Raw genomic sequence first — 12,757 nt, 5'->3', positions numbered from 1 at the left:
GGTGTTCCAAGCATATGACTGGTGATAAATCAAAGTTTCTCTCACTTTCAGCTTACCATGGAGGAACAGTGACATTCAAAGACAACCTAACAGGTAATATAGTAGCTGTTGGAAAATTTGGTAAGTCTCCGTAATGTATTTTTGGTCAAGGGGTTAAAACATAATTTACTCAACATTTCTAAGTTTTGTGATAAAGGTAATAGTGAAGTTTACTAATGAGTCATGTGTTGTTAGCAACGAAAGTATAGGAACCAAGATCCTTGAAGGGACTAGGAAAGAAAATACCTATATGGTCGATCTTACCCTTGTTCCTAGAAACAGTCTCACATGTTTAAGCGTGATTGAAGAAGATCCTCTATCATGGCACAAACGTTGCGGTCATGCTAGATTGTCCCTACTAAATAAACTAAATGGGAAAGACTTGATAGTTGGTTTACCAACGATTAAGTTCTTGAAACATGGTGTTTGTGAACCATGTGTAAAAGGGAAGCAAGTGAGATCCTCTTTCAAATCCAAGAAAATGGAAAGCACACAAAGTCCATTGAAACTCATTCATATGGGCTTATGTGGTCCTATATGCATCTCAAATCGATCAAGTAAGAGATATGTGTTAGTTATTGTGGATGATTTTTCAAGATACACATGAGTTATCTTTCTTCATAGCAAAGATGAGACTTTTAATGAATTTCTAACATTTGCTAAAAAGATAAATCGGACTAGTGGCTTTAAATTAAAACATCTAAGATCTAACCATAAAAAGAAGTTTGAGAACTCCAAGTTTGATGAATTTGCAACAATGAAGGGTTAGATCATAATTTCTTTGCTCCAAGGACACCACAACAGAATGGTGTAGTAGAGAGGAAGAGCCGGACCCTAGAGGATATGGCTAGAGCGATGTTAATTACAAGCGGTCTTCCAAAGAATTTTTAGGCTGAAGTAATAAATACAACATGGTACATCATCAATAGTGTCATGCTAAGGCCAATGACATTGAAGACACCAAATGAGCTACTTAGAGGAAGAAAACCCAATATCTCTTATTTTCGAGTATTTGGATGTAAATGTTTTGTCTATAATAATGGAAAGGACAACTTAGGATGCTAGAAGTGATGAGGCTATATTTTTAGGATATGTCTCAAGTAGTAAAGCTTATCGTGTTTACAATAAACGGACAATGTGTGTCGAGGAAAGTGTTCATATAATATTTGATGAAACTAACTCCTCGCACTAGTGGAGAAAACCACTCCTGATGCGGTTAAAACTGGTCTTTCGGATGCGGTTTTGGTCCGCATCAGGTGGGAGCGCAGCAGGTGACTAATCATTTCTGATGCGGTCCAAAACCGCATCAGAAAAGGATGATCTGATGCAGTTTTACCTTAAAATCGCATCCGTAAGATGATAATCTGATGCAGTTTTAAGGTAAAATCACATCAGAAAAATGATAATCTGATGCGATTTTACTTCAAAACCGTATCAGATAGTGTTGAGTAATGTCCAAAAAAAGTGCAGACCTGCAGTTTGCAGGTCTACAACACTACCACGTTTCATTTTCATTCTCTGTTGCTCAAATTTCGTCATAATTTTTCGCAAAACACAACTGGTACTCACTATTTCAAGATAAAGTGCAATTTTTACTGATACTCCAACAACAACAATTTTACAACAACAAACAACAATAATTTTACAACAACAATAACAGAATAAATTACGAAAATACAAACAAAACGAAAATAAATTACGAATAAAACTAATAATGAATAAAACGAAAATAAATTAAAAATAAATTAGTAACAGATTAAAAACGAAACGAAAAATCAGATCTAACTAAAACTGAAAATTACAAAAAAACGAAAACTAAATCAGATCTAACTAAAAAATACAAACGAAAAAATGTATTTAAACCAAATAAAAATCAGATCTAACGAAAAAAAATGAAAAAAACGTATATAAAATGAGTGAAAATTACAAAAAAAAAAAAGGAACTAGATCTAACTAAAATTGTAAACTACAGAAAATTGAACTTATAAAACAGAAAACTATCATTAAAATGCTAAAAATCGACAAAAAAACCCCTAAATGTTACTAAAACACTTGCCGAAAACGACGAAAAAAGAGGAGATGCATCTCGCTTCACTTGCGCATCTTCGTTCGCGAAAAATGAATGGCTCGTGACGAAAACGACGAGTGATTAACAAAATCACCACAAAAATCAACAAAATCAAGTAGATTTGGGCGTCGTTGAAGTCAAAACGAAGGTCGTCGATGGCGTTGGCTTTGGTTAGGGTTTCGTGGAGGATGTGGCTCTGCGTTGGCGTTGGCGTTGGCAGTGGCGTTAGTTGGCGGTGACATTTGAGAATGGCATAGGAGAGAGGATGTGTGGTGGTGGTGGTGGTGTTTGAGTAACGAGAGAACGAGAGAGGAGAGACGACGAAGAGACGAAGTGAGAGGAGAGGAGAGGATGAAAGAGGAAGTGAGAGAGGGAGGAGGGTGGGTGGCTAGGGTTCATAAGAGAGGGAAGAGGGATGAAAGAAGACTGAAATGGGAGGGCGCGGTTTTTTTTTATACCATGAAATGGGCTCAATGAAAATGGGCTCAAGGAAAATAAAACTGGGCCACGTTTTTGGGCGCTTATGTTGACTGATTTCCTGATGCGGTCCAATAAACCGCATCAGATTTTTTAAAAACCGCAGTGGTTTTTTTAATCTGTTGCGGTCCACAACAGGACCACATCATATTTTACTGTCAACTTTCCTTCTCATTTATAAAACCACATCTGTTACTATGTGACATATAAGGCTTTTTCCACTAGTGTCTTAGGAACAAAGTCATGATGATGACTTTGAAATTGGTTTGACTCACTCTGAAGAGTCTAATCATTGTGATGAGCAACTAACCCCTATAGGAAAAGAGAAAAAGCAGATTTCTGATCTAGAGAACCTTGTGCTTCATAGGAGGAACTCATGAAGATGGAGGAACTTATGAACCTGAAGAAGATCCAATGAATCAACCACCTTAAGAAACTCAAGAAGCAACTAGGATATTTGATCTAAAGCCTTGGAAACACCAAAATTCTCATCCCTTAGAATTAATTATAAGTGTTATTGAAAAAGGAACTCAAATGAGATCCCAAATAAAGAATTTATGTGCTTTTCATGCCTTCTTATCTATGACAGAACCTAAGGATCATATATAAGCACTCAAAGAGGTTTATTGGATAAATGCGATGCAAGAAGAACTGAATAAATTCCAGAGGAACAAGGTTTGGCACCTGGAGACCAAGTAAAAAAACCAGAAAGTTATTGGTCTTAAGTGGGTATTTAGGAACAAGCTTGATGAGCATGGAACTGTGGTAAGGAACAAGGCCAGACTTGTAGCCAAAGGGTACAATCAACAAGAAGGTATCGATTTCAATGAAACCTTTGATCCTATTGCTAGGATAGAAGCAATTGGAATTTTGATTGCATTATTTGTTGCATTCATGGGATTCAAGTTGTACCAAATGGACATAAAATGTGCATTTAAAATGGATTCTTACTTGAAGACGTCTATGCGGAACAACCTCATGGATTTGAGAATCCCGATCTTCCAAATTAGGTCTATAAGCTTGATAAAGCTCTTTATGGGTTGAAACAAGCTCCTAGATCTTGGTATGAAAGGTTGTCAAAATTGTTTCTTTCACATGATTTCATAATAGGTAAAGTTGATAGAAACCCATTCCTTCGATCAAAAGGAACAAAAGGAACATACGTATTAGTAGACTAGATTTATGTTGATGTTATAATATTCGGTGCTACTAATAATCTTCTTTGTAATGAGTTTGCTGATTTTATGAGTAGTGAGTTCGAAATGAGTGTGATGGAAGAGTTGAACTTCTTATACATTGGGATTGAAAATCAAGCAAACTAAAAGAGGAATAATGATCCATCAACAAAAATATGTCAAGGAACTGCTGAAGAAATATAGATTGGAACAATAAAAAATAACCACACTCTTAGAGGAACAGGAACAAGGTTAAATGAAAATGCAAATGGTACGTGTGTGAATGAGAAATAATATAGAGGTATGATTGGTTATTTTCTCTACTTAACTGCAAGTAGACCTAACATTGCTTTTAATGTTGGGTTTATGTGCACAATTCTAATCAAATCTCAAAGAATCTCAATTAGCGGAAGTTAAGAGAATTCTTATGTTTATTCTATCTTCGAAGTGATATTTTGACCTTGTAAGTTATTCGGATGCGGATTATGTTGGGGATTTAGTTAATCGCAAAAGCACATCAGGTATTGTTCAGTACCTAGGAACAAGCTTGGTCCCATGGAGTTCAAAGAAGCAAAATAGAGTTGCTTCATCCACTGTAGAGGCAGTGTATGTGGCAGCTGTTGCATGTTGTTCCCAGGTCCTCTTGATCAAGCAACAAGTAAAAGACTTTAATTTGATATTAAGTTTAAGTGTGTTCCTAGCTACTGTGATAATACAAGTGCTATTTGCATTTCCAAGGATACAATTAATCATATAAGGGTCAAGCATATACACATTAGGCATCATTTCCATAAGGACAATTTAGAAACATATCTTGTAAAAGTTGACTTTTTGTCCTACTGAAAGTCCAATAGCTTACATACTGACTAAACCTTTTCCTGGAGAAAAGTTTGAGAAAATTATCTTAGAGCTATAAATGATTAGAATTCATTAAGTGTGCTACTTCAAATAAAACCCTTAGTTACACAAATTACAATAAGTGGCCAGCAACATGTTGTGAATTTATTCATTCATTACACAGTCATGGTAAAGGACTCGCATCTCATCTTCCTAATACTCCCCCTTATTGTCCATAGATATACTTGAGAAAAAAAAATAGTAAGAACTATGTACATATAGCTTGAAGATGTAACATGCATGAGTTCACACCTTTCCCGTTTTATTTTTTTATATTCTTTCCATTTTATTTTTTCATAAACTTATTATCTTTCCTCAAACATCTCCCACAAATAAATTTCTTTTGTCAACGCTTCAGTAGCGTTCATGTACAAACTTAAAAGTAAAATAAATTCAACGAACTTAAAGAAGGAAAGGGAAAAGCCGCATTTAGTTTCTTTTTCGATCTCTCAAAAATCTACCCAAATGAAACCCCATCACATCAACTCATATTTACACGGCAAATTCAACTCTTTTACCACAAAACTATTAACTCTGTAATTCTCTCTCACCAAAACCTCTCAACTTCATCTTCTTCACCAAACCTCACAAATGGCTCCCAAACGAAACACCTCCGACAATACCTCGAATTTTCCGACCGAAAAATCTTCACCCCTGGTGAATTACAATGCAAGTGAGACTGAATCTTCCAATTCAAATGCAAATTCTCTGGGCTCTCAAGATAATTCGGCAGAACATGAAGTAATTTCTCCAAAGAAGGAAGATGTTTTGGATGTAGCCGAAAAAGAGCAGAAAAAGAAAGTCTTGGTTCCCACACAAACGGGGTAAGAAATCTAAGTCTTTAAAGTATATTATAGGGTTCTGTGTTGATATTTCGTGGTGCAAGAAAATTAGTGGAGTCTGTTTCTTGATCTTGTCAAATTTTTAAAATGGGTTAAAGTATTAAGTTTTAATGAGGGTCTTTATGAGAGTGAGATAAGCGAGTTTGTTTGTGTTTTGATAACAATGAGGGCCTGTGCATTACTGTTGTGAAAGTCAAGCTAGTCAAATTCACTAAAAAATTATTGGGTGAGTGGTTTAAGGTACCAACTAAGGGGTACAAATATTATGTTAAGGGTAGGGCAAAATAGAATGTTAATGGTGCGTTTAATGCGACCATTCTAGGCTACTTTGGGGGTAAGGATACTGACCTGTCCCTAGATAAAAAAAGATCTTTCTCCTTTCCACAAATTTCTCTTTCACTTAGTTTGGCGTTTTATTTTACCAAGAACCTCCAAGAGGACTCAAGAAAGCCTCATAGATCTTTCCTTAATGTTTAGCCTTGCTAAGAATATAAAAATTAACCTCCCTTCTTTGATGATCTCTCATCTTTCCTACTGCATTTCCCACAACACTAAGGTTGGGTATGCCAACCTCATTTCTGTTATTCCCAAGAAGAACCAAATTAAACTCCCTACTATAACCTCCTTTGATCTTGAGCCTGATAACTATTTGACCAAGGACACTCTATCTAGGTTGTCTTTGAGGGTATAGGGTGGGAAGTTAGCTTTTGAGGTAGCAAAAGCTATGGGAAAGGGATAGACTGGGATAAAGAGGAAGTTTGAGGAGGAGATAAGTACTGAAGGACCTGGGTTAGTACTGAAGTTAGCTTTTGAGGTAGCAAAAGCTATGGGAAAGGGATAGACTGGGATAAAGAGGAAGTTTAAGGAGGAGATAAGTACGGAAGGACCTAGGTTAGTAAAAAAAAAAAGCCAAATGATTGCTGAGACCAAGGCTCCAAAGGATCAGGGACATGGTGTTGTTCCTATAAATCTGGAAGAGGATCAAGTTCCTTCTGGATCACAGGCTGTTGATTTTTCCCTTCTCTCCACTACTGGTCTCCATGGGCTGCTGCATACCATTCAAGAGTCTCTGTCTCTCGTGCACACAAGGGTCGAGGGTGTTGAAGCCCCGATTGCTAGGGTTGATCTTTAGCAAGAGGAAATCCTTGCAGCTGTGAAGAGAGGAGAAGCTGCTGTGAGGGAGCAGATTGACACTGTTGTCTCTTCTTTCTCTGTCTGTCCCAAGCCCTAATTCCCTAATTACCCTTCCTTCCTTATAATCTGATGAACCAATGATATTTTTGGTTTGTATTAAATAATGGTGATATTGTTGTTAGTTTATTTTATCATCTTTTGGGTGTGCGTCACACATCAAGTTCTTTCATCTCTATTGTCTCTTTTCATTTTGGTTATTTTCTTGTCCTTGTTGCTTCTCTCTTGTTCATGAACTCAACCTGTGCATTTCTTGGTCATTGTGCATTGCTCTCATCTTAATATGCTCATTAAATTGTTTGGATGGCTAATATTATTAGATGCATGTTTGAGTTACTACGCCTTGACATTGTTGTATATGGTGCACTCTTAGAGTACTGTTGGATACTTTGTTGTTTTTGAGGATGATAAAAGGGGAAAGTAGTAGAGTGGCACATAAAATCACATTCTAATCTTCTTGGTTTCTGGGTGATGCTTTTCCATCGTGGTGTTAGTTTGTTTCCGTTGCAAAAAACATGGAGCAAGTGCAGCAAAGATTATGCCATGATCTTCACTCCATTACAAGCGCACATCATGGAGGACGTAGAGCTTTATAATTGCAGAAGAAGAAGAACAAGAGTAGTAGCTATATAAGAGGAGGCTTGTTTTAGAAAATAGTACAACTTTCTTGAGCGACAAATCGAGATTTACTTAAAAAAATTCTTGCAATTTCCTCTCATATTCAACATACTTATTATTGTAATATTCATAGTGTTTGGGTGAGAGAAAAATTAGAGAATACCCTTGTAATCAAGAGAGAGAAAGAAAGAGAGAAAGGAAAAGACTTCGAGTGCAGTAAAAGAGAGTGTCATCAGTTCACGGGGAACTGGGTGACCGGGACAAGTTCCTAGAGAAACATAGAAGGTCCGTTAATAGGTTGTAAAAGATATAATCTTTTGGCCTATTATAGTAAAGAGAGTTTGAGTCAAAATCCCTATTGGTGAAGATTTTTCTTCCTATTGGGCCTAGGAAGTTTTCCTTTTAAAATGTCTCTTTCGTATTCAAAGATTATTTTAATTCCGCAATATAATTCAAAAATTTGCCCCTCAACTACAATTTACCCTCCTCTTGTAGTTGGTCTAGTATTCATACTTAACATTTTAGAACTAACATTAGCAAACCAATGCCCACTTAAGTGTGAACCTTAACGTGATTTCAAAATTTGATGAGAGAAATATCAATTATGAAATAGATTTGTATGAAGTTAGTTCATGATTTTGGTGTAAAGATAAAATCAAGGAGAGAAGATGACAATTGGGGTTTGGGGGGGGGGGGGGTGGGTTTCAGGCAAGTGAGCCCCAATTCACCATAAAATCCACTAGATAACGATTACAGTTGATCATTATTAGCAAGTTAAATAACATAAGGTGGTGATAGTTTATGGAAAAAATATAAGAAGGTGAAGTTCAAAACCTGGTAAACAACCAAAGAGCCTAAAATCATTGTTTTAAACTTATGTCACATTATCGTTTTAGAGACATCTAATAAAATTAAAACCACAAAGGATTGTTAGTAATTAACACTACTCTGTGATTCATTTATAAATCACATAGTTTGTCTGTGTTCTACTCCATATCTCTTGTAACACAAACGTTTCTCTAAAGTAATAAACTTTTCTAAACATTGTCCAGCAAACTAACCAAGAACGTGAAACGAATTCTTAATCGTAGATTCCTCCCAAACGAAGAAACAATTGAAAACAAATCATGGCAAAATACTCCTTGCCGTAGATGAGTTATGACTTTGAGCAGACTGCTGGAGGCATAATGCATGAACTATTAGAACTCCAAGAACTGCACCAGCAATTGGGGCAACGAAGTAAATCCAGATGTAATTAAGCTTCCAAGCAAGAACTGCTGGTCCTAATGATCTTGCTGGGTTCAATGATCCTCCGGAAAGTGGCCTGTATCCCATGAATGTTTATAAATATATATCAGTTTTATCAGCATTAGCAATCACTACATATTTGAAAACAAAAGCTCCCCGATAATTATAATACTTTCATTAACCCCCGACTTTCTTATTCATATTCCTTTACATTATACATAAAAATAAATAAGACTATATAAGATATTGGATATCTAATGGATGTTTACGAAATACCAACTTTAATCAGCTTTTATTATTTGATACGTAAAGATTGATAGTCAATTATATTGCCAAGTGTGAAAGTCATACGGTACGTTACAATTATATTAGAATAGGTGTTAGGATTCTATATATTATGGATATTATTTATATAGCATTATTATTATTATTATTATTATTATTATTATTATTATTATTATTATTATTATTATTATTATTATTATTATTATTATTATTATTATTATTATTACTTGTTTGCGTTGAAGTAAGACTTTGTCCTTTAGGTTGTGTAGATATAATTTTATGATCAATGAGAAACAAAACACAACATAACTTGACCAAATGTTCTTAATAATAGGAGTAACCACATGATTTTCAGGTTGTATTAAAAAAATGTCACTTTCATATTTTAGCTAGAGAGCAAATATGTTATCTATTAACTCCGATGATACCCATAACAAAGAACATAGAAATAAAGTCATTGTTATAGGGAAAATATAGAACTTTGAAATGTGAACGCAATTATCATATATTACCTCAACTCCTTAAAGACGAAATCTAAGACCTAATCTAATGCGACCTACTATTGAAGGGGTGGGATATATATGATAAAACAATCAAGCATGTAATTTGAGTTAGATAGTGAAATACCCAGTAATCAAAACTGCAAGTGCGATAGCTATACCAAGCACAAACCCAGATAGATGACCAACCTGCAAAAGTGAGTCATTGACTCATTACATATGGTGTCATGCATAAAATGTTTATTTGTTTCAAAAAGGGCAACTTTAGCCAATTAGCCTGAACATACAGATTTGGCATCTCTTGCTAGTGATGCAGCGAGAAATGTGACGATGAAGGTGGCAATGAATTCAGCTGTGAAGGCAGCCAAAGCGCGATCCTTAACTGGCACAGTCATAATCAGCTCTGGATTAACTCCGAACACAAGCCGCCCTACATAGGTTGCCAATATGGAGCCTGACAATTGTGCAGTCACATAGAAGGGTACCTTACACATTGGGGAAAAAAAAAAGGAACATTATTTGTCACATAAGGTTACATTTCATATTAGCAAAAAAGAAAAACGCAAAATTATTTCACATAAAAGGGTACCTTTTCCACTTTCAAAAAGAAAAAAGTAGATGGATTTTTGAAAAAAAGTCTAAAAACAAAATAACCTCAGCTCATTAAATGTTATTGATCATTAATAATTATACTAAATGTTTTTTAATCCATATGAGCCATGAAGGCAGTACAAAAAAGGGAAAGGGGGATTCGAACCTGTGACCTATCGTGCAAAACACCTCAATCTTAACCACTAGGTCAAGGCATCCTTGGTATAATTATACTAAATGTGTTTGCACATCTCGACCATAACATCATGGTTCTCTCATAAAGGATGACCCGACCTTTTGGTAATTAATTTTTTATAATCCTTACAAGCCAAGTTACACAATAAAAAAATCAAATCATGGGTTCTCTCTCTAGTTTTCTAGAGAGAGTTTGTTCCCTCTAGGTTTTTCCTTGGGAGGGATTCTTCCTAGCCTCCACGGTTAGGGTTTTCACTTTTTTCAAGCTTTCTCCTTCCTTCCTTCTTCCTCTTCTTCTTCCTTCATCCTTTTCTTAGGGGCTACCACTGGTGTCTTAACCAGTGGTAAGCCTCGAAAAATCCTTTTTATTTGCTTTCAATAAAAGTTCCTATCTTTTAGATGGTGATTTTTCTACTATGTTGATTGTGTTGGTTTTTGAAGAATTAGGGTTTCACAACTTCTGTAAAATTATGGAAGACTATTGGAGTACGTTCATCCCAAAATTTCCGCATCTGCAGATCGTATGCCGAACCAGAGCGAACTCACAGATTGCATTGCTTCAGATGAAGATTTTTATTAAGGCAAAATTAAGTCAAATCTGCGATGTTTACATTTTTAGGGTGATATGTATTTGTCTTAGAATTTTATGTTTTTCAGAAATGGCTTGTAAGTGGCGTTTGGCGAAATATTAATGAAATCCCTTTTCTTTCAAAAAAAAAAGTTAAACAATAAAAAAAACCTCAATAATGGATAAAAGATGTGCCCGACCGAACCTTAATACATAGTTTAGGAATTCATCCATACTAAATTGAACCACAGCTCTTAAAATCACCCAATCCAAATTGACACGATTGAAACCGATACAAACAACCCGAGTATCACCTTTCCATCTAAATTGTCAAGAGTTCTTACATATTGGTGTTAGTCAATACTATAATAATTAAGATTTCAATTGTAATATTTGTGTTGTTAAAGAAAAAAAAAAAGAATTATATGAGAACAAGTACCTTTTTCCATGGAAAATGGCCAAATACAGCAAAAGCAATAGTGACAGCAGGATTGACATGAGCACCTGAGATATCCCCCAAAGTGAAAATAATGACAACTATGGCTGTACCAGCTGTTATGGCATATTCCACTAAACCCACTTGATTTCCTAATAATTCCATACTCCCCATTATCCCACATATGCTGAACATCAATATGAATGTACCAAGACCTTCTGCTATTATCTGCACATTTATTTTCCCAGAAAAAATCATCATTTACTTACAATTAAACCATACTGTACAATATAAACATTCCTGAATTGAAGTTTATACATATGTGTGTGTGTATACGTACAATGCGGGTAGGATTAAGATTCATTCCAGTTGGTAGAAAGCACAAACTGGTAAATATCCAATGTTCGTTTTCAGGCATTGCATCATGATGAGTAGCTCCCATCTGCTGATCATTTGGCACTCGTTGCCCGCTCGTCGACTCCCTCGCTCGTGAATGATCTGATGAAGATGGAGTTTCTCTGAACATCGGCTTCCCGTTTTTATTTTTAATGCTGGCGATAGAGAAATATTAGTTCAATGGTTAGTTGGAACCTTTGAATTATAAAGGTTGTAGTAAGGTATAAAGAAGGTTGAAAGAACATCATCAGATAGTTTTTTTATGTGATCATTATAAAGAGATATATGTGGAGTAAGTTTATATCTTGGTTTGTTTTAAAGAGTAGTAGTTTCTTTGTCAATTCACACAAATTATGCTGTTCTCCAATAATTCTACAATGGGAAATAATGGTAGGTGATGTGATGGTGTAAATATCAAAGCCAAAAGTTGTTTGCCCAAACGAGCATGCAAAGATAGCATGCACTTTGCACAGCATATGGTTTCAATTCTTTCAAAGAGCATAGGTACAGCAACAGCAACAATCTTGGTTATACTTGACTAAATAAACTTCAATCGACTCGGTGCACAGTAACAAGTATCTTAATAAGTTTGTCTTTGATATATTTGGTTTTTTACATAGAAAATTGTGTAGGATCTAATCAAATTTTGTATGATATAGTCAATTTTTTATGTTATAGTTAGTTTTTGCGTAATATATTCAGTTTGGGTTAACAATAAATAAGTGTACATTTCGGCATACATCTAGATAAAGATTATCTTTTCTATGTATTTGATGTATTATACAATGAAATTAAGCTGTATAATTAAATCATACTATAAATATACGCAACCTAACTAGGATTATCCCGACCAAGCTTGCTTGGTGGAGGTGAAGGGAACTTCACCTTGTGACTTTGAGGTCACAAATTCGAACCTCTTACCTACTTGTACTTGAGAGTAGGGATTCTTTTATATCTCCTCCTCTCAAACGTTAACCTATACAGTTGGACTGACTGACCTGCGAGAGGTGTTGGTTTAGTGGAATTATTCTTCTTACTAAGAGATTCCGTGGGGGCCAAAAAAAACTAGGGTCATTCCTTGTTTCCCTCTCCTAATTGAAAAAACTTTATCGAGAGTAAATGGTATAGTACAATGTAGTACAAACCCACGGAAAATGTTTAGGAAGACAATTATTAATCATTTGCACCAAACTTGTATCCGATGAACAAATGAGAAGGAACAATAGAAAAT

At 35.3% G+C, this 12,757-nt stretch overlaps 1 protein-coding gene across 1 annotated transcript; it reads right to left on the bottom strand.

The window, feature by feature from the left end:
- Positions 1–8,145: 8,145 nt before the first annotated feature.
- LOC104906876 (probable aquaporin NIP7-1) lies at positions 8,146–12,007 on the bottom strand. The gene is made up of 5 exons (XM_010695708.2): positions 11,471–12,007; positions 11,134–11,358; positions 9,628–9,825; positions 9,468–9,529; positions 8,146–8,631 (listed from the first exon to the last, which is right to left on the bottom strand). The coding sequence occupies exons 1-5, from the start codon at positions 11,654–11,656 to the stop codon at positions 8,433–8,435; spliced, it is 870 nt and encodes a 289-aa protein (XP_010694010.1). The 5' UTR covers positions 11,657–12,007; the 3' UTR covers positions 8,146–8,432.
- Between the last annotated feature and the right edge of the window lie 750 nt (positions 12,008–12,757).

This window comes from Beta vulgaris, chromosome 3, assembly GCF_026745355.1.
Source record: "Beta vulgaris subsp. vulgaris cultivar EL10 chromosome 3, EL10.2, whole genome shotgun sequence".
NCBI lineage: Eukaryota > Viridiplantae > Streptophyta > Magnoliopsida > Caryophyllales > Amaranthaceae > Beta > Beta vulgaris.
This window is presented reverse-complemented; position numbering and strand designations above follow the sequence as displayed.